Consider the following 22,306-nt stretch of genomic DNA (forward strand, 5'->3'; position numbering starts at 1 on the left):
GAGATAATTCTTATTACTATATTTAGAAAGTAAGTGTCATAATCCACTAACCTATAGGAGAAGGGTACCCATAAATGTCTTAGGGTACTGAAATAAGATTTGGGTATAGTAGGTTGGACCTGAATTACATAGATCAGGATCCTATAAAATACCCTGTAAGAGTTCGTTAGTCAGTCAGTCTTTTAGGATAGTTTTAGGGATAGGCACTCGCTCCTCTAAATTCTGGTTCTAAGCTCTATACTCTTGTAACTCCTGAAGCTTCGGTTTCTTGGAGTACTTTACTCTAGAGACAATCTTCTATCACGCTATCAGCTCAGTTTATGCAGTATAACTACTCAACATTCCTAACCATCGGGGAAGCCAGCACCATCGTGTAATCAGGCATACCAGGAGTGAGGCTGGTCCTTCACCTCCTATTACCGGGCTCCCAAGGAAGGGTGTGAGTATGTTAGGTTAAGGTACTTATAATAGAAATGTTACCAGCAGGAGTTTTGGAATTCTTTTACTGTTTTGCAGTTATAAGTTTCATTGCATTCCTTGTTTTTATGTTAATGGCAATAAAGATTTTATCAATTTGGTATTGTCCTCAGTGTATGCGTTCTTGCCAAGCACCCCAAGAATCTTCTCCCAATATAGAACTCTGAGATCTTAAACTCTGGAGTCCGAATTGGATAAGAACCTGTAAATCTTCTGGTCGGATGCGATCAGTGGCGAACCATAAAAATTCACCCATCAAATTCAGGTCAACAATGGTAAAAATGAGAAAGGGGGCAATTTTTCAGGAACCGTGTGGCTGACACACTTGTATTTTTATGTCTGATTTTGTAAGCAAGTAGTTTTTAAATGAGGTGAAACTTGCAGGTACACAGGACAAATCAGACTCCTGGCAAGGGGTAGAGTCAGCTGGAAAGGTTGAGAATCACTGGGTTAGATTATCATTCTGATATGGTTGCTTTTGGTAGAACCAGGTACAATCCAAGTCAGTCATTGCTGAGCCAATTCCCCACTGTTTTGCCAATGTCCCTCAGTCCTGGCTTGCTAGGCCTGTTCACACACTGCTGCTGATGCACCTCATTCCAGCACCCTTTGTTATTCCAACCCTGATCCACCGGCAAGCTGGACCAGGACAGCGAAGGATGAGATGCACCAGTCTTGGAAAGGTGCACAAACCCCTCCCCTTGCCTGCAACATACATATACACAACTCTGTTTGACGACCAGGAGAACATTTCTCTTGCAGGAACAGCTGGATGTAAACCTGGCTCCCTAGAACAGAACTGAAAGGCTACGCAAGGTTCTCATTGTGATCTACAGAGAAAGGGTGCTCAGAAGTGCAAGGTCTTATAATAAACACATTGCCTTCAATGGAACTAGTATAATGTACATCAGCCGAGGCTCTGGCTTGCATGTGAATCTGTCTCCAAAGAGGGTATTTGACTCCTTTTCTCTTTCACAATTTTATGACTGCCCAGGAAGAGGGATGGAAATAAATGTCACTGCTGTTATACCCTAAGGTGCTGGAATCCTTTTTCTCATGTAATTTAACTGTCCCTTCTAAATTCCCTAAAAGAAACAGGAAAGCTCAAAAAAAAAATCAACTACAGAATCCTTGACTTATGTCAGAGCATGAAGACATTGCGCTTATTTTTTTAAAAAAATTGTTAAATCCGTTCCTTATTCACTGCTGGCAAGGTGGTTCGTCCTGGGCAGTCGTATACATTTACTAGCATTGCAGGGCTGTAGTCTCTAGAGGACGTAATGATTAAAATGCAGAATGTGGGTTAACAAGAGGCGATCAGCCCAGAGAGGTATGGCACCCTATTATCCCCAGTAAACTAAAGTGCATGACTTTCAATGAGACTTAGGCTCCCCAGTCACGTAGGAACTTTTGAAAAATGTTCTCCTATGTGACTTCAGAGCACAAATCCCAAAGTCAATGCTCCTAACTCTCTGGGGCCCAGGTCCTCAGAGGTAATTACATGCCTCACTCCCACTGGAGTTAGGTGCCTAAATACCTTTGATGGCCTGGACCAAGGATTCTTTGAAAATCCTGCCCTTGGCCTTCACCTTCATCGTAATGCCTTGCACAAGGCTACACCAGGCATGTTGAAACACTCTACTTCCCTTGTTTTGTCTCTCCAATTATACAGACACACACCCCCAACATTTTAGCCAAAATGTTTTATTTTAAAAATAATTCCTCCATTTATGATCCTTAGACTATAATACAAAAGTTTGTCTACAATAGGTCTGTATTTCACTTTAGGAAATCATTAATTACACTATATGTATAACATATAACAAGATGTACACCTCCACCCCGATATAACGCAACCCAATATAACACAAATTCGGATATAACACGGTAAAGCAGCGTCCTGGGGAGGCGGGGCTGTGCACTCCAGTGCATCAAAGCAAGTTCGATATAACGCAATTTCACCTATAACGCGGTAAGATTTTTTGGCTCCTGAGGACAGCGTTATATCAGGGTAGAGGTGTATTTTTAAAGAACATTTTCAGGCAGCTCTTGTGTTCATATTTTGGCACATGTGGTGGCTATTTTGTATACAAAATAAATATTTAACTACATATTGAAGAGGCATTTAAAATGAAAAAAAGGACTTCTCAGCTCTGCTGTGGCACTTGGATTTTTTCCCTTCATCTATTTTATACATTACGGCACACAAAATTACATCCAAAGCTATTTACAGGAAACTATATTGCAGAATTGTGTAACATATTACGGATATGCCAAACTCACTCCAGATACATCTGCACTGCAATTAAAAACCCACGGCTGGCCTGTGCCAGCTGACTCGGGCTTGGGCTAAGGGGCTGTTTAAGTCTGGCTGGAACCTGGGCTCTAGGAACCTGTGCAGTGGGAAGGTCTCAGAGCCCGGGCTGCAGCCGGAACATCTAACACCACAATTAAGCAGCCACTTAGCCTGTGTCAGCTGGCACAGGTCAGCTGCAAGGGTCTAATTGCAGTGTGGACATACCCTTACAGGCATGTTAAATATACATATAATAATAATCACACTTTACATCATTGGGAGTATACATGTAAAATATATTACAATATGTGCACATAAGTAGGTACACACACAGTAAGGTCCTGATCCTGCAAACACTGATGCAAATGCTTAGCTTTAAGCCCAGAAATAGTCTCTCTGGAGGCTAGTTTGTATATGTTTGCAGAACTGGGACCATAGGGTAGGTAATAAACGAGACCCATTTATATTAGACAAACCAAAATATGTAGGGGATAATTAACTTATTCATGTGTACAGTGCAAAGGCTTATCCTCTGCTTTTGTGGCTGTTGGATGCCAATAACAAAACTTGCCACTCCTCAGTTTGGAAAGAGCTCTGAAAGAGAACTTCCCATTAAACCTCACCCACCCGGCCAGGAAGGAGGTAAATATCATCACTCCTGTTTTACAGACAGGCAGACTGAGGAACAGAGGGATTCAGTGATTTGCCCAAGACCCGTTTCACAGCTTGTATTTAATAGGACACTTCCCATTAATTTAAAAACCCATTCACCCCCTTGAAAATATCTGAGCCAACGAGAAGACGTGCAGCGCCTCCACTACAGACACACTTGGCAACCAGTGTAGCATTGTTCATAGAGCATGTTCCTGCTCCAACTGAATTGAATTGCCAAACTCCTATTTACTTCAACTGGGAGCAGGAGCAGGCCCAGTGCTTGTTCAGTTCTTGAGTGTGAACTCCCCCGAAGTGTTCAAATACAGAATGGCAGCCTGGGTCTGGACCGTCTATCCATTACCGGTGGGATTCTGCAGAGCTCTACTATAATGCTAGCTGCAGAAAGCCCTGGGTGTCGCACTGGAATCTCAGTCTATTGGCTGCTCCCAGCCGATGCATCATTTCAAGAAGAAGAAATATTATATCTAGGGGGCCTCGTGTTTTTTCAATTGTTTACATTGTCGTGTTCTGCCGAGCTAACGAGACAACAGCAGCATTCAGAGTGGGGTTTGCTGAGGTTAGTTAGCCAACAATGATAATCCTGTGGGCACAGAAAGGGGTCCAAAAACAACAGCGGAAAGAGGCAAGAACCAGTGACGGGGAGCCCGACGGTTTATGAACCTCCAACTATTTGGGGCTTTGCATAGTTAGCTGGAGTTTGATTGGATTTTCATTCCACGTGGTGATTCAGTTTAATTGTGATGTCAGGGCCAGAAGAATCCTCAAAAGCTACGCTCGTACACATGGGGGCCAGACACACAACGGAGACAAAGACAGTAGGCCAGATCCCCAGTGGCACACACATGGTTCTACTGAAGTCAGTGGGTTAGGATCTGGCCCAATAACTACTATTTATGCTTTCATTGGAAGTGCTCTTTTCCTCCGCTCCCCTCCCTTTTTTCTGCATTTGCTTTTCATGCAGCCTGTTCCCACCCTTCACCTTCTTTTTCCCCTCTGCAAACACCCATCTTAACAGGATGTTCATTGTGATGCACATGAATGTAAACAGGAAGCACAAGAGTGGGTGTGTGTGGGGCATGCAGGGTTTGCAGGTGAAGTAGCAGTGCAAATGCTGAGTGCTAACGTCTGAAATTGGGACATGCTGCATGCTTGTTCTCTGAGTGGCCGTCTTTTAATCTTCTCCCCGCGTATCTGAATTTGCTTTCTCTCGAGGTTGTGAATATAAAGACTATGCCCTAATACATAGACACACAGATTTGCACTACCCTCTAATAAGGGTTATTGGGATGGTATGAATACGCTGGTTTAGCTTAACAGTCTGACGTGCATAAAGAAGCAGAATGGCTCCAGATTACCACCTCTCAACACACACTTAAAAACTTAAGAGGCAGTTCTGGAGTTACCTTCCACGATTCTGTTTCCATGTCTCCAGACAAACCTACAAAACTGTTTTGACCAGGAAAGGCCAAGGCCCACAAAACACAAGACAACAAAGGATCCTAGCAAGGTTTAAAGGGGGTCACTCTCTCAGGGTGGAGGGAGAGCCAAAAGGGAAACCAGACTGGAATGAGACTCGGAAAGAGGAGCCATGTGGGGGTCTGGAGACAGAGGCCCTGGAACGAACACCAACACATACGGAATATTCCTTTACATGGGGAGTAGCTGTTGCATTCAGGGGTGGCTCTATGTTTTTTGCTGCCCCAAGCACGGCAGGCAGGCGGCTTTCGGCAGCACACCTGCGGGAGGTCCGCTGCTCACGTGGATTCGGCGGCATGCCTGCGGGAGGTCCGCCGGTGCCGCGTCATCGGCGTCCCTGCCGCCGAATTGCCAGCAAAGCCACGGGACCGGCGAATCTTCCGCAGGCGCGCCGCCGAAAGCCACCTGCCTGCTGCCCTCACAGCGACTGGCAGGCCGTCCCCCGCAGCTTGCCGCCCCGGTTGCATTGCTAGGTTCCTACTGTTTGGCTCAGATGACAGTGCACTGTAGTAAAACAGGGAATCAGTTTTTGATGAGGCTGGAATTGGAGTCGATTTGCTCTTCTTGGATAGGAATTCGAAAGCTCCTTCCATCTGAAAAACACAGAGCACAGAAACTTTGTATAGAGCAGGAGGGGAAAGAGAAGCAAATGGCTCTTCTGGTTCCATGCACACATGGGCGCACAGAACAACTGAGGCAGGGAGCGACTTCTAGATTACTGCTTGCTGGTCTAGCCGATACGGGGTATGTAGTAGACGTGGGATGGGTTTAGAGAACAATGGGAACATATCTTATTGGTGCTGTGTAACGAGAAGAGCAGGCAGCAGTGGGCTGACCCAGAACCATGTGTCTAATTGGCTTTGAATGGAGTGCCCGCCCCCTTGTCAGTCAAACTATTCATTCATTTGGAAAAGGTGAATGAAAGACCCTGCGGAATAGCAATTTTTTTATTATTTGTATACTATTGATTCCCCTCTCCCCAAGTAAGGGGAAAAACAGAAAAGAGAAAGAAAAAAAGGAAGGAAAGCACAAAATTGCAAATAGAGGGGGAAGTGCAAGTTCTGACGACATAGGGAGAAACAGAATATTTCAGCCAGGCTGCTCCTGTGTCACAGATTCACTCAATGGGTAGATGATGCATTATTATTTTTTTCAGCATGCTGTATAAATTCAATCCTCCTCCTCGGTAAACTGATCTCAGCGTGAGTGTGTGTGTGAGAGTGTGTGTGTGTGTGTGAGAGTCAAATATTTTGGTAGCTATAAAGCCACATAGAAAAGAGTGTAATGAAGTAAAGAGAAAAGGGAGGAAGGAAGAAGAAAAGATAAAGGACTGGGAAAAGAAGGAAGGGAGCAGAGAGGGGAAAGGAGAATATCTCAGTTCCCACCCACTAGGGGTTAATTAAAGCCTTCTAAAAAGTTAAACCAGGGGTCAGCAACCTCTGGCACGCGGCTCGCCAGGGTAAGCACCCTGGCGGGCTGGGCCAGTTTGTTTACCTGCCGTGTTGGCTCCCACAGGCTGCGGTTCACCATCTCAGGCCAATGGGGGCGGCAGAAAGTGGCACGGGCTGAGGGATGTGCTGGCCACGGCTTCCCACCACCCCCATCGGCCTAAGATGGCGAACCGCGGCCAGTGGGAGCCACAGTCCGCCGAACCTTCCGACGCGGCAGGTAAACAAACTGGCCCGGCCCGCCAGGGTGCTTATCCTGGCGAGTCGCGTGCTAGAGGTTGTCTGAGGCCCCTCCTCTCTGAAATACTGCCTGCTCTTTAGCTACCAGGTCATCCAGATCGTTAAGTCAAGCTTCTACCCCTGGAGACAATTTTCTCTTCCATCTAAGCAAGCCATGCAGCTACAGGCACTGCTATAGAGAGCCAAGCTTTCTGTGAGGGAGAGTTTCCAGGGTGATCAGATATATCCCCCAAAACTGGTCTCAGCTCTGACAGACCCGCACCTCCAGCAACAGTCTGCATCGGTCAGACCCATGCACTATAACTTACACAGGGACCAATATAAATGAAAAATCTGGATCAGCCTTAAACACAGACCATGAGCAGAGTTTTTAATGTTTTTTGAGGCACTTTCCCATTGGCAAAGGGCCAGGGATGTATGCAAATCTTTGTTCAAGGCCCACCACAGATCATTTAAATTAGGGTGTCATGCAGTGTGAAAAAACTTGACTGTCCAGAGGACAAACAAAGTTGGCCAGGGGGATTGTGGAAAATTTTTGGCAGACTCCAAAAGCACGATTCCAGTGGGGCTGCGTCTACACTGCAAAGCAATAGCGGTGGAAGCCTGGGTCCCGGCTTGACTCAGGCTCGGACCTTCTACCCCATAGGGTCCTAGACCCTTGGAGCCGAGCCCTGGGTTAGCACAATGTGTGTTTAGTAGGAAGGGGGATTAGGCTTGACCCTGAGTTTGAACCCTGGGCCTGCACTGCAGTGTAGCCATAGCCTGAGAGACACAGGTTATCCACCCATTCGCTCCAAATTAATTGCGTAGAACAGCGAGCTTTTAACAGAAACTCACCAAGTTGTCCATTCACAGGAGGCCTCTTTGGCTTCTCCTTTTTGGTCGTCTGGATAATCAAGAGGAGGATGGACATTCCAGATACCATGAGCAATGTTAAGCAAATCAAAATGAGCGATAAAGACCCTAGGAGAAAAATAAAGGGCGACCATTACACACGAGAGAGAGAGAGAACACGCACCGCTGGGCCCCTGCATGACCACCATCCCGTGTTACATAAGACCTAGGCACTCCGATGCCATGATGATGAGCACCACACAAAAACTTGTTAAATCAAAGAAGAGGATGATGAGCATGAAAGCTGGGAGACAATGCATGAGAAAGTGATGATGATTCCAATATGGATAATGACATAACGGTGGCAACTTCAGAACCATGAAGTGAACATGTCGCCTTACAATTAAGGCTACATTTATGTCACAGGAGTCAGGGTGTCCACGTTCCCACAGTTTTTAAAAGCTAACCATGACTGCAAGTGGGTAGGTGGCTACGATGGCAAGAGATTAAATTGTTTCTCATGAACTGCCAAATTCAAATCTAGCATGTATGTGAGGCTAAGGAAGAGCAGGAACCAAATAAACTGGGGAAGTGGAAATGAGTCATTCTTCCTGTTTGAGGAGGGAATACACCCGAGAGGTTATGGGATGCCTGGGTGGTTCAATCACCTTGTTAATGCCTTGAGTTATTTTTTTTTAAAGATATAATTATTTTTGTGTACATACAGGATGAGAGGAATGCTCATTGCGCGACTGTAGGGAAATAGGTCTGAGGAGGAGAGGGAGGCTGCATGGCATATAGGATTAGGAGAAGGCATCCCAAAGCTTGGGGAAGGGACAGAGGTGCTTGTGGAAAGAGGTAACAGAGGGGCCATGGAGGCATGCAGAGGAGAAGAGGAGGCTGGCAGGCAACAAGTGATGAGAGGTTGGCAGCAACAGAGCTGTGCAGGGAGCTTGAAACAGCTAAGGAAGGGGATGTGAAATCTGAAGTTACTGGTTACAAAGGGGGTGGATACAGTAGGAGGAAGACGAATTTGTCAGAGGCATTTGGATAGACTGAAGGGAGCAGGCAAAAGGAGGCACCTACTAGAAGACAAGACTCAGCCTTCCCTTACCCCAGTTAGTCTCCTTTTTAACGGGAGTGGTGGAAAGGGTGTCTCTGGACGTGAAGGGGGTGAGTGCTGTAGTAGATCCATTGCTTCTGCGGCTGATGATAGAAAGGTATAAGGTGGATGTTTGGAGTGTGGTGGCCTGTTTGTCCTGGTCATCGCAGATGGCATCTTCTATTCTTGTCCCAGCTCTGAGAGTCTTTTTGCCATACGCGGTGCAGCTGCCAGTGTAAATAAATAAATTGTATTATTTAAATAACTTCCGTGCCGAATATAAAGGTGACCTGCACAGGAAAAAAGATGGAGCATATGCAAATTTTTTTTGGCGTGTAGCTTCTTTATGTTGTATAAAGACCACCTGGATTTTTTTGTTTAATTAAAAAATAAAATAAAATCTTTTCCTGCTTGCTTGAACATTGGAAATTCAGATGAACCCTCCATAGCAACACTCAGTAGCCACTCCAAAGTGGAGCATGGGTTGCAGCTGTATTCCCAACTTCTGCTCAACTAGAGAGAACACCATGGGATGAGACAAAAAGAAGAGAGGTGTAGAATTGCTCCCAGGGAAGAAAACATCATCCGTTCAGGCAATGCATGCTAGGTTAACAACATGAAAAGACTCCATGCTTGTAAAACTAAACTGGCTCTTTACGAAGAAAACTGTTTACAGGGATGTTGCGACATCAGCTAGTGTTCTCTAGTCACGTGCATACAGACCAATTTCCTGGAGCCTCCTCAAAACTCTTCCCTCTTGCAAGCTGTGGCCCTCCCTTCAGGTTTCATGTGGTTTGCTACAATCACCAATAGCTTCCCTGTGTGAGGTGGTGGAGCCCTTTCCACTTGGCCAGCTTTCTACTGAAGCCATCATGGTGGAAAAGGGAAAATGCAGGATGCCAATGCATCCCTTGAGCTGGTACATAGCCCTCTTGCAGGCATCCTAAGAGTCATCATGAATACAAGTCTTACTGCATTTATTGCTGGCTTATCTTCGGGAATTCCATATACTGACTTTACGGAAGGAGATAGAAGGGACTGCTGTGAGCAACCCTTAACTACTGTGCAAGAAACAAAAGTTTAAGCCCAGTTTGTTTGGGTGAGGGATACGTACTTGGTCCAGGGCCGGCATCTGTCGTTGTTTCCATCGGAAAAATGCCCATCAGGACAAGGGAAGCATTCTGAAAGAGAGACAATATTTTAAAACTATGGTTGCTTGATACAGATTTAGAGTAGCTTTGAACAGCCTTTGGATAAACCTGGAGCAAGAATGATACACGAGCATTACAATGTATAAACCAGCTTCCATTCCAGAGTGTCACGCAAAACCAGAGTACATACAACAGCACCACTGAAATTACAGTCAACATTTGGGTCTGTACAAAGGGAAGGTAGCATATTGAACAAGCACAACACCCTTTTTATTCTGTTTCCTGGCGAGGTACCTTGCATTTCCTGCAGAGTGTTTATGGAGGTTAAAGAGGAGAGGTCCTCTGGCAGCATTTTGCACATCACCCTGTTAGCAATGGTTGTCTTGGAGACCGAGATAATTTACAAAACAGCCAGCAGGTGCGTTTCACTGGGAGGAAAACTGTTATAATTTTTAAAAAAGCTAATTAATTACTCACCTCTTCCTGATGGAGATTCCTCTGACGATCCGCTGTCGTATGGGGTGTAACCCTTCATGCACACGCAAACTGTATCTGAGATTTTATCACACTTCTTCACCTCCATGCTTCCCCTATCTAGGAGCAACAGAGTTGGGGAAGTGGAAGGGAAGAAAGGAAATTAATTAAAAGCACAAATGAAACTGGCCTAGCGCTCATTGTTCTGCACTGGCAAACGAGAGACATGGAGGTCAAGTCTAGTCTCTTGAACCCCTGTTTGCATGCAATGGATCCCCTTGTGCCACTGAACCAGGTCATTAAAGAGCAGAAGGAGTGGGTTCAAGTTAGAGTCTTATCCAGTTCTTCTTTGACTTGAAACATGGGGGAAAAAATGAAAAATTAAACCACCATTTTTTCCCAGTCAAAATCTTGTCAAAATTAAAAAAAATTCCACCAGCTCTTATAATGGCTTGAAAAAATGGGCAACTTTTGTGCACGCAAAAACGTCATCTGCCAGGCCTTTGGGGAGTAGGAAAGAGAAGAGGGCCTGGGAAGAGCACCTAGGGCTTTAGGGGGATATTCTGGGGACCTCTTGTAAAGAAGTGGCCACTGCGTAGCTGACTTACCTGTGTCACAGACGGTGCAGATTGTGCACGGATAGTAGTTATGCTTTGAGTTATAGTATCCATCTTGGCAGGGGATGCATTCAGTTTCGGATGATGGCGAGCAGCGGTTTCTCATTCCCTCACCTAGAACAAAGAGCACGTATGGGAGAGGAATCCCTTTGTGTCACTGTCCGTGCATTAATAGCCACGACCCCCTTCTAGACACCTCCCAGCATTCTGAAAACGTGGACAGTATCATCCATCCCCTTCACCAACGCATCCCAAACAGCACTTTTCTACAATGGAACCTTTTGAATTATTGGAATGTCAGGGTACACAGCTGAGGTCACTGACAAGGGTCAGTTTGCCACTGCAGCTGTGATACAAGGGGCTGATATCTGTACAATACTGTGGCTTTCCCACAGTACCTCCACCAAGATAAAGTCATTTGAACTGCCCTAACAGGGACTAAGGCGCAAACAGATGCACTGGATGGTATAGCAGGTAGGTTGTATAGACCTATTATGACACACAGCAATTAAATAGTTAATAATGTGCATGTCTATAGCATCTTTCTCCAGGGGGATCTCAAAGCATATTAAACATCAATTAATTAAGCCTGACAGCCTCCCCTCTGAGGTATCTATGCATCCATCCAAGCTCTTATATTGGCACTCATCACAGTAGCAGATATAGTTGTCCCGTTTTTATTAACAGCAAAATAGACCCAGAGAGCGCAAGTGACAAGGTGGCACAGTGAGGCCATGGCAGAGCCAGGAATAGATCCTTGCAGAAGGTGGATGAAAGTAAAGATTCTCCAGGCAGGAATTCACAACGCAAGGAGTATTTACATTGACACATGGGGGAGAGGGGGATCTTGAGTCAATATAGGGCTCCTATTTGAAACAGGGAGGTTACTGAAACTTATTTTACAATTTTGTAGCAAATGGATAAGCACCTTCAGTTGAGCAACATTGTGCAAAAGGAAATGTTTCTAAACCCAATCCTGCATATTCCCCTTGACTTCTGAGCTTGTAGAATCAGCCACTATAGCCCAGATCCTCAAAGTTATTTAGGCATAGGGTGACCAGATGAGAAGAAGAAAATACTGGGACACATGGTGGGAGGGGGTCCGCCGGTGGAGCCAAAAACAAATAAAAAAACAGTGCTGCCGGCGGAGCGAAATATCGGGACGCGAGACAACCACCCAAATATCGGGATGGTCCCGATTTTATCGGGACATCTGGTCACCCTATTTAGGCACCTGATTTCCATTGAAATCAATAGACCATATGAGTCTATATACCTTTGAGGACCTGGACATACTTCTCTTCAGAGCACTTCCCCATGGCCCAAACTGAAAATACAGTGACGGATACACAGAACTGGGGGAGGGGGGAGGATGTGGGAAATTAACTCGTCACACAAATGTATCAGTTTTGTTTTATACCCAAATCAGTATTAGCTCTGCCTTGCAGATTTGCGGTTTAATAGCACTGAAGTTCTTCTTGGCATCATCCAAATGTGGACCACCTCCAGGAGCTGGAAATTGATTCAGCCTCTCTCCTTAGACACAGGTGCCAACTATGACAGCAGTGTCTACTAGGAACACCTATTCATTTCTAACATGCTTAATTAGCATGGCGTCTGTCCACTAAGAACTTGATTAACGCCACCAAAATCATTTCACTTTCGCCAAAACAGCTGTCAGAGGAGTCTGAATTCAAACCACTAATTCAGAAGTGACGTAAGATGGCATCATTTCCCATAATAACCGAGATCAGAGGAGTGGAGTGGTACAGCGATTCAAGCATTGGTCCCGAGTTCTAATTCTGGCTCTGATGCTCATTTCTTCTGTGGCACTGGGCTTAAATGTTCTGGTTCCTCATCTGCACTATCCCACTGTTTATTATTATATAATAAATTATTATTTATTACTGTTATTTAGCCCACTCACAGGTATGTCAGGAAATAATCAAATCACGTTTGTAAAGTGACATATAAAACACTACAGCACACGTCTCTCCTTCTATTCTAGAGATTGCTGCTGTCAGCTTTACTCACAGCTGTTACAAGCAGCTAGGTAACATATCCCACATGCCTCTCAGAATTTGAATTCCCCCTTCGAGGAGTACTTGTTTTAGATACACACAGCATTATACTAAAGGAATGCCTGAATGGGCAGAAAGTTCCCCCTGTTAAATGTTCGTCAGTTGTGCCCTGATCTCAAGCCCTAAAACTCTCCTCAGAGAACTTGCATATAATGGGTAGTTTTTTCGCAAGAAATGAGGCACACTTATCTTGCTGCAACAGATAATGCAACAATACTGTACTTTGTACTTTCAGCTGAGTTCAGAATGCTTTTCAAACATTAATTACGTTTCACAGCACTTTTGAAGTAGGTAACAATTCAATCTAGTTTCTGTTTCGTAGACAGATAATTAGGTGCAGGGATTAAATGACTTGCCCAAGGTCTAAAAGCAAGTCAGTGGCAGAGCCAGGAATAGCATCAAGAGGTTCTGAGTCCCCATCTTATGCTCTAGGTATCAAGGCACATTTCCTATATCTCGCTAATGGCCTAAGATACAGCCCAGGGGTTTTCAAACATTTTGTATTGGTGACCCCTTTCACACAGTACGTCTCTGAGTGCGACACCCCCTTATAAATTAAAAATGGGGTAGATTTAATTTAATGGGGGCTCAGGACTGTCAGCCACATAGAGCTGACAGCTTGCGACTCCCATGTAACCACCTTGCAACCGCCTGAGGGGTCATGACCCCCAGTTTGAGAACGCTGGTATAGGCTACTTGAAAATAAGGAGCAATTATTTTTATGCTCAGTACTTTTAAAATCCAGCTGTAATTAATTTTTTATTCTCACCCTTGCTCTTGGAAAATGAGGATCACACTGTACTTTTTTCCACCCCACTCATTCATTTTCTCTAAGTGTCACTGGGTGCTAACAGCAAACAGTTCTGAGAAAGGATAACTCATTATTCTCACAGCACTAAAACCCATTAACTCACTGTCTATTGCGCATCCTACACTCTCAGGAAACAGACTACTCTCCTGAATGCAGAATGTTCCAAGAACTGGCTGGCAAAATTCGGGGCATTTTCCGAGTAGCTGGGAGAGAATTCATTTGAACAAAATCATACCGACCCACAAAACCCACAATGTACTACAGAAGATACTGTCTAAATCAACTATCTTGACTGCTGCATTTTCATATGGCCATTACCAAAGACTATATATATATCCACTGCTTTACCTCAGTAATTAATTGCAAGACATAGTAATATATTCATCCGCGGGGACAGGAGGGAGATAGGTTTTCCCAGTCTAGAACTGACTCAGTAGCTTCTAACTAAGTGACAGTCTATGGAAACTCCCTCACCACATTAAAGAGAAAAGTAACAGCATGTGACCCATGAGGGATTGTCTGTACCCACTTACCAGGGACGGGATGTGTCCCATAATGAGGAACTCAAAAACCCTCATAATTCAGTAGCTTTGGGAATACCCTGAGGGCTTGTGTGGCAAGCCAAGTCTCAAGAATGGGGATCTATTACAACCAGTACCTTTGGAAAACACTGATTTCAGTTTTTGCTGCAGTAGCTAATGCAGTACAAATTTTACGTGGATGGGTGGATGGAACTGTGAATAAAAAAAAGAGCTCTAATTTGAAGATGCAGAGACAACTCTGCACAGGATTTTTTTTAAAACAGAAACCTCTTGCAAAAAGGTGCAAGCACACAATCTAATCATCCTGCAGAGGTGAGAATGTACCTTCCCTTCCTGTCAGCTCTGAACTCTACACGCCACTTTCTATTAACAGACTGCCCATTGTACAGTGTGGTGTCACATGCCAGTTGTGGTTAACTCTGGGTTGTCAAGTAATTTCTATAAACATATCCAACTAATAGTGCCTGTGTATTTTTTGCACTTTTCCACTTCCTCAGCTCTGATTGCAGAACTGTCATTCCGCTCTAACAGCAGCTGTGAGAAAGAAAAAACAGACAGAGCAAAATTCATTCAGTTTCTACCGAAAAGGAGAAAGTGGGAGGAAACAAGTACTCCCTTTGCTGCCGCCTATGGTCTTGCCAAATCATGCTCATGAATTACGTGAAGCAAAGAGAACTAGCTCTCTTCACAGGGAGACGTCCACATGTCACGTGGATCATGCCTGCAGAGCAATTTAAAAACCCAGAGATGCCGGCCATCCATAAATCTTGATTTTTCCAGTGATGTTTGGCATGCCCTGTTCTCTTCAATAGGAGAGCATATGGTCAAGCGACACTTTTTAAAAAAAAACAAAAATATATAAGCTTTAGCTACAGTAATGGAAGCAGCTTTAAAGACATCTTGTACAGTCTTACCCTTAACTATACTAGACCTATTTTCTTAAGATGACCCACCATTGCAGCTACAATGTAAGTACTAGCACCAGCAAGGCTCCTGTGTCCACCAGCATTTTAACCAGCATGCCATTTACTGTTAATCTGTCAGGCTAGACAATATGTTAGTTAAGATGTCGGCAGTCAGTCCTTGCTAGTGCTCCCATCACGGACCTGCACCAGTGGGAAATTTTAGGAAAAATAAGCCAGTGTAGACAAGTCTTTGAAGATTTCATTCCGTAGAGTGATACATAAGCGGGTAACCTTGAGAAACCCTAAGTTACAGAAAGTTTATTCCAAAGTAGACAGAAGTCTAGATATTTTATAAAAAACAGTATTTTACAGTTCAGACTTTGTTTCTGACATGTCAGTAACATTTTGGGTTCACAAGATTATTTCCCTCACCCCCTACCTCATAACTGCTGGACTTTACATCTAACAAGGATTGTCAATATTGAGTCGATGACGAGGACTTACCAGGAGCACACTCCTTGCAGCATCGATTATGTAAGGGATATTCAAAGTGTCCACAAATCAGCCCTGAACACTGTATAGCAGAGAGCAACAGGGAGAACAAAACAGCAGTAAAAGAAGAGAACACAAATTTGGCTAATACTCGTCCAGCCATGCTGACTCTCCACTTCCCCTGCAAAAAAAAAAAGTAAACTCTAGGAGCGGTTGAACCTAGACTGCTGAAGAACAGGAAGGCAATTCATATGCCTGCAATGGGGAAATTCCCACCATGTACCACCTCTTTTCAGCTCCTCCTCTTTTCAGCTTTCGGGCTCCTTCAAGGAAGAAGGGAAAATAAAGCTTTCTGAATCAATTCTATGAAAGTTTTATTTTAGGACCTAAAAAAAAGGGCCACATGCCATTTCTTAGCTTAAGGTTTTATTAGGAACGAACCACGTCCTTCATGAGAAACACCAGCCTTAGCCTCCCGTTATCCGAACTGAAGCGCTGTCACTCATTTCGAAAGCTAGAAGGGGAACATACTGAATAGTTTTGCAAGAATTCTGGCTAGCAGTTTTCAGGGATAGTGGTTAAATGTCACATATTAGCCTCTTGCTATGCAAGTATCACTCCAGCTCACGTAAATGGGCAGGGCTTTAATGGAGGGAGAAATAAGAGACAGTGTCCACCATTATTATGACAAAATTAACGCCTAAGTATTAAAATTAAGAGTGTGGTGCATCATATATAGCTCAGGGAATGGTGCAAGTGAAATATGGACTGTGTACACGCCAATTCCATGGGGGCTAGGTGCACATGGAATCTGCCCCTTTGCCCTTAGTACAACAGTGGGGCTACTGCATTGGAGCCACAGTAGCTGCATTGCTCTAGTCAGGGGAGTTTGGCCTATACACCAACCAGCCATTCTAACCCTTCTCTCAAAGCCTTCCTGTGCTCTATGGGAAATGAAGCACCCTGCAGAACTGTTTCCCTTAGGGCACAGGGGATGAGGAACCCACATGGATGTCTCTTCATATTGTTTGGTGTCCTCCTGTACAGCAAAATCACACCAGTTCTGTTCCCTTCGTGCCCAAGAAGGAGGACCTGAAAGGAGTGCCTGGGATGTGGGAGGGGGAAGTCAGCAGTAGTGAGAAGTGGGGGTGGGGGGAGGGCATCATCTTGTTCTCCTTCATGAAGAAATTAGTACAGCACAGAAATGGAGAATGAGACTCATGACAGAAGCAGCGAGGTTTCACATACATTCATCATTCAAGTTTTATCAATAGGAGTTAGACACACAGGTTTTGGGATTCCCCGAATCTGCTTAGCTACCGTAGTGAAAATAGCTTTTAAAAAAAACTGTTCAAACAAAGGCCCAAATTAAAAGACAATAGTCAAAAATGGATTTTATTTGATTTTTATTTAAATTTGTCAAGTTTTTTTAGAACCAGACTTCTAAGACTCAGCATTTCTGATGTCAATTTACAGTTCACTTGCAAGAAACCACCACAAGGTCTGTATTGGAGGGAAGTAAATTTGGACCGGAAAAGAATGACATCCTTTATAATCTGATACAGTTGAGAGGATTGCAGAGCAATTCTATTGCTGTATTTTATTTATGCTGTTCCCCTCTCCCCCAATGTCTCTGAATTTTTAAAAGACATACCAATTTTTTTTTCCATTCCACAGTCCTCTCCAAATCATTGGAAAGTTACAGCTTTAGTAAAGCTGTTCCTTTAAAAAAAACAAAAGAAACCCAAAAAACCCCAGAGCTGATGTTTTTTTCACTCCAAATTATCTTTTGCTCTATCTGCAATGAAAAAAGAACACAACCCACACTGGTCTGCACATAGGAAATACAGCGGCATAAGTCTTGCTAGGTAACATCACTGTAAAAAAACAGGTAAATAATTTTATATCGTAGTGACTTATTTCTTCCCTTTGCAACTTTTGATCAACTTAAACTGTCTTCCTCCCCCTTTCATAGCAAGTAGCAGGATCTGGTTATTCATCTGGAAGGGAATCAATACAAAAGACTTTGATGTGGATGAAATTTACAAAAACATAAGGTTGGAAATGTGCTAATACATTTAAAGCAAAAACAATGTAAACACTGATGACTATATATTCAGATTCTACTTCACTACAATCGAATGCTGGTAAAATATCATTCAGTTGGTAAATACTGTTTATGTACACACTTTACATTGCAGTGCTGGAAGTTGTAATTATATGCACATATCCCAAGTTATATCACACAATTAATAACTCAACATTGGTCTACTAAAGACCAAATAGGTTTAATTTAATTCCACCCATCTTTCCCTAAAATACAAACCCTCCCACCTGCCATGTGCCGGTAATAGCTTGGCTACCAAGCACTTTATAGCAGTAGGCAGACTGCTTTTATGTTATGAACAGTGGTAAGTGACCATGGACAAAGTTAAACAATCAACTACTGTAAGTAGTGCTAAATGGAAGAACTGGTTCAATAGTAGATTACTTGCAGATGAAAACTGTCCTGTGATTAAGAATCTGACAGTTGCAGAAATTGGGAAAGGCAAGATTGGAAGTAGAACACTAAAGAACCTTAAGATGATTAAACAGAACAGTATCTGAACTTAGTTTCCTTCTTTCTAAAATGTAGACAGGAATCATCTGAGTCTCTCCACACAGCCCAGTTTAAGCCACAATGAAAGATTACAGTGATGCCAGGGTAACATCATGTGTGAGATAAAAATCACATCAGAGGTATTGTTTCAGGCCCTGTCTACACTACAATCCAACCATGTTTAAACAAAACCAGAAGTTGGTTGCAAGTCAGAGTAGTTGGGGTCTAAATCAGTCTCTGTAGACTCATTATAGAAGGAACATCCAGCTACTTTTGGTTACAAGTAGAACATGAGTAGACTATCACAATTTCCCCACTCTTTCCCCCCTCCTATTTGATTTATATTCATTTTCATGATTCAATTTCTTTAATCTGAGGTCTTAAATAGTCTGTCTTAATGAAGAATCTCAATGCTGGAGCACTGCCAAAGCACAGAGAAATATATTTAATGAAAAAAAGATAAATTTATATAAAAAGACTTTGATACAAGCCATTTAACAAAAAAAAGGGACATTTTAAATCAAAAACAAACAGCAATCCCTGTATTTACATTATATTAAGAGAATAAACTTGATTAGATATCACACACCTTAATTGGAATTTCAAGCAATCCCCCCCCAAAATGGGTTTTTTACAGCAAGGGTAAGGCTAGAATAAAGTGAAGCATTTTTTATTTTCCAACGTTAGTGGATATGATCCTTGTGTTGCAAGATTCTCCATAGAGATTCCCGCCAAAACAGATTAAACCAAAAAGCTCAAGGAACCTTAAGAAGCTCTGAACTGCCTCTGCTAGACCACAGTACAGCTAGAGAAGAGTGGGACATAAATTAAACCAATGGAGGTTGAAACCAATCCTACTTGTAGGGATTAGCTTGTGAGACCTAACCAAACAGCTCTACAAATTTAACTAGTTTTAACAAATTTAACCAGATTGATTCAGAATGAATTCTAATTAGTTGCAACGCAGCCCATGATTCTAAAAACTGGATCCATTTTTGCTCACTGCAGCTCCCTGAACATTCACAGGTTAAGACATTCCTCTCTCTGTGTTTAGAAATGTGAGCTCTTTTGAAATGAAAGTGATTAAAACGAGCTTCTCATTCCCACTGCTGCAGAACAGCACAAGGGCGGGATTTCTGTGACACGGTAGATCAGTTTCCATTCTGCTTTAAATCAAAAAAAAGGATTTCACTTGTAAAATTTCAAACACTCCTGTTTAAAAAGGAAAGTAATTTTTCAAATTGCAAAAGCAGTGCTGGAAAAGCAGTTATTTAATAGTCTCCAAAACTGGACACCCAATACCCAGACTAAAAGGTATTTTGAAAAATGCAGGAAGAGAAGGAAGATGAACCAAAAAAGTACTGATCGGGTTGGATAGCCTTTAAAGCAATGTGGTTGCCATTTCCTCTCTCATGGCTGTCTGTTCTTTCCAGCCATATTGTTCCTGTCAGCAGAGTGCTAAAAAAAAAAATACTTACTCTGTTCAAAAACTTTAATAGACTCAGATGCAGCAGGCTTCTCATTTGTATAATGGAATGGAATGAAAACCATGCCTGTCCAGCCAAAAGCAATGGTGAATATAAATAAGCTCCTCAGCAGTCATTGTTTGCCTGATGGAGCCTTTCACTTATAGTGAATATTTTAAGAGTGTTCACATTTTTCTTTTCTTCACCCTGCTAGTGGCCATTCTAGTACAATTAGAGGTGAAGTGAGGGGAATATATATTAAAGGCAGCTGAAAACACAACCTAATCAGCCCACCTGCACTGAGACAGTGTGCACCTCTGATGCAAATTTACAGCTGACGTTCATGAGCTGAAAAGTACATATCCACACCCCTACATATAAAGGTTCCTGTGCTGAGCAAAACCAACGCAGTTTATACGCCAATTAATCCCTTGCTGGATTCTCCTAGAATGCTGTCAGAAAAAAAAAATCTGACAAAATCTCCATTAAAAAAACAACTAATATCCTCCAATGTTAATGATGATTTTCATAGATCAGCAGCTTTGCAGGCAACAGAAGTTAGATATTTAAAGATACTTCACAAGGCCTAAGCTGAACTTTCAGCTACAATAACTGCACAAGGTAGTATGAACTGGTTAGTCCAGATCCTGCCTTATTACTTACAGCCCTTTCCTTCTTTATACTGAAGGTTAAAGGAGAACTGCAGTTCTTCTATATGGACGGGTTTTTTTTAAGTCTGCGACAACACATCATTCACACACACAACACATATAGCAGCAAGGTAACTTTCTTTTTGTTTTTGGAAAGCAAGAAGGTGCTTCAGAGCCCTGCAGAGATGAGCCTGGTCAGAACTCCTCGTGAACATTCCGTGCATAGTCCATAAGCTTGCTGCCCGTGAAGTATTCGCTGTATTTCAGGATCTCCTCCAGCTCCAAGTGATGGTTCTGATTCTCATCTGCCACAGCTATCATCTGCTTGGCTTCATTTAGGGCATTGTACTCATTCATTGGATCCATGTATTCCTACAATAGATAAGAAAGGTCATCAATTTCTGCCATTGGGTGCAGTATAGCACATGCCTCCAAGCCAAAATTTGGAATCCTCAGCCCTTGACTGTTTGAGAAAATACTGAGGCCTCCATTACTTGACCCAAAATGAATATAAACAATAGAAAGCACTAAAATAGGTCAGTCTGCCAGGTCAATAACTTTCCTCTCAAAAGGTCCTTCCAAACACCATCCCCTCCTTGGTTCTACCAAAAGTCCAAAACTTCTCTGATGTTAGCTGGTGGCTGACTGCAACTGGTATTTCAACAATTTGTTTGATGTGGAAATTGGCCTCCAGCAGTCTTAGTCAGTGACAGAAGGTAAGAGAGGTCTAAAAATTTCCAGACGCCAGATTAGACCTAGAATCAGGCAAGAAGATACCACACAAAATAAAAGTAGTGGTTGCTTAGGCCCCACTAGACAACTTTGGAGATCATTTTTATTTTTGTTTCCTCTCAATTTCTGTTCTGAGGAAAATGACACCTGCAAATAGAGAGGCCGAGCTAGGGTCCCTTTGATAGTCTAGCCCTCAATCTTTTGGATTAATACTTTTCTGCATAGACATTTATTACAAGACCTCTTTTACAAGTGAAGCTCATATGACTGATGAGAGAAGTTATCTGAAATCCACTCCGCATCATGCTTTATTCACAAAATTGCCAAGCGATGCAGATACCTGCTACCTTGTTGTTCATGAACTGTAGGAGACATTAAGAACACAGCTTGATTTTCAGAAAGCCGGTTGAACCTGCAGTGTTCATAACAATATCTTTGATCCTCATCACATTTGCTCAGGTTACAAGAAGCCTCTGATGGAAGCCCTGGATCCATTTTAAAGTTACCTCAATGAACATGTGCATGAGACAGACAGACAGACACACTATGTATTCTGGTGATATCGGTTTAAAGGAATCTGTGCTCTGACAAAATAACCAAACCTCAGACAAAGGGCATCAGTGGCCTCTTCATTTCTTAATGTAGATTTTCATGATAAAGGAAGGTTTTTCTTTCAAAAGACAAAACCCATTTTTTTCAGTTTAAGCTATTATTGAATAGAATTTACCAGTCAGACACCACCCATGTGGAAAGTAAAAATACAAGGCATTTGCAAGGACTCTCCCCCATTCTGAACTCAAAATATTCCACTCTGGAGAGAAAAAAAGGATTCCATTCATGATATATGTAAAGCTCTTCAAGTCAGATAAAGGAACAACAAGTTCTACCAGAGTAATTTCAAGGTGCCAATGGTTTCTATGACTTACTGTCTGCCTGTAAAATGGAAACCAGAAAGATCCAAATTAAACTCTCTCACAATGACTAACCCAGAAACAAAAACATCAACCAAATGTGATCACCTGTTTTGATAAGATTGCTAAGAATGCCCCATTTTCTGTGATGACTTAGTTTCACACAAAAATCGACACTACTAAACTTTTGGCTCTATTGAACATTAAAACGGAAACAAATTACAGAAGTTTCCACGACACCAGGCTTTGAGTAAATGAAAAAAATACAGATTAAAGTTGTAAGAGGTCTCTCTTCTTGCATGATTTATGGGTGTGGGCATTGTTGGG

The 22,306-nt window shown here is 42.9% G+C and overlaps 2 protein-coding genes across 5 annotated transcripts in view; both read right to left on the reverse strand.

The window, feature by feature from the left end:
* Nucleotides 1–5,334: 5,334 nt before the first annotated feature.
* TNFRSF4 (TNF receptor superfamily member 4) lies at nucleotides 5,335–15,807 on the reverse strand. Its single transcript, XM_039509503.1, has 7 exons — nucleotides 15,634–15,807; nucleotides 10,782–10,904; nucleotides 10,177–10,293; nucleotides 9,663–9,729; nucleotides 8,561–8,775; nucleotides 7,450–7,575; nucleotides 5,335–5,517 (listed from the first exon to the last, which is right to left on the reverse strand). Exons 1-7 carry the CDS (start codon nucleotides 15,782–15,784, stop codon nucleotides 5,447–5,449), a joined length of 870 nt encoding a protein of 289 aa, XP_039365437.1. The 5' UTR covers nucleotides 15,785–15,807; the 3' UTR covers nucleotides 5,335–5,446.
* Nucleotides 15,808–17,308: 1,501 nt separating this feature from the next.
* SDF4 (stromal cell derived factor 4) overlaps nucleotides 17,309–22,306 on the reverse strand; it is a 42,104-nt gene continuing 37,106 nt past the window's right edge. For 3 of the 4 annotated variants that reach the window (XM_039509018.1, XM_039509016.1, XM_039509015.1), the window contains exon 7: nucleotides 20,532–20,708. In XM_039509018.1, the coding sequence (XP_039364952.1) occupies nucleotides 20,532–20,708 (177 nt within the window). Of the gene's footprint in view, nucleotides 20,709–22,306 lie in introns of all 4 variants that reach the window. The other variant, XM_039509019.1, reaches the window with a different exon arrangement.

This window comes from Mauremys reevesii, linkage group 21 (assembly GCF_016161935.1).
Source record: "Mauremys reevesii isolate NIE-2019 linkage group 21, ASM1616193v1, whole genome shotgun sequence".
NCBI classification, from domain to species: Eukaryota; Metazoa; Chordata; order Testudines; family Geoemydidae; genus Mauremys; species Mauremys reevesii.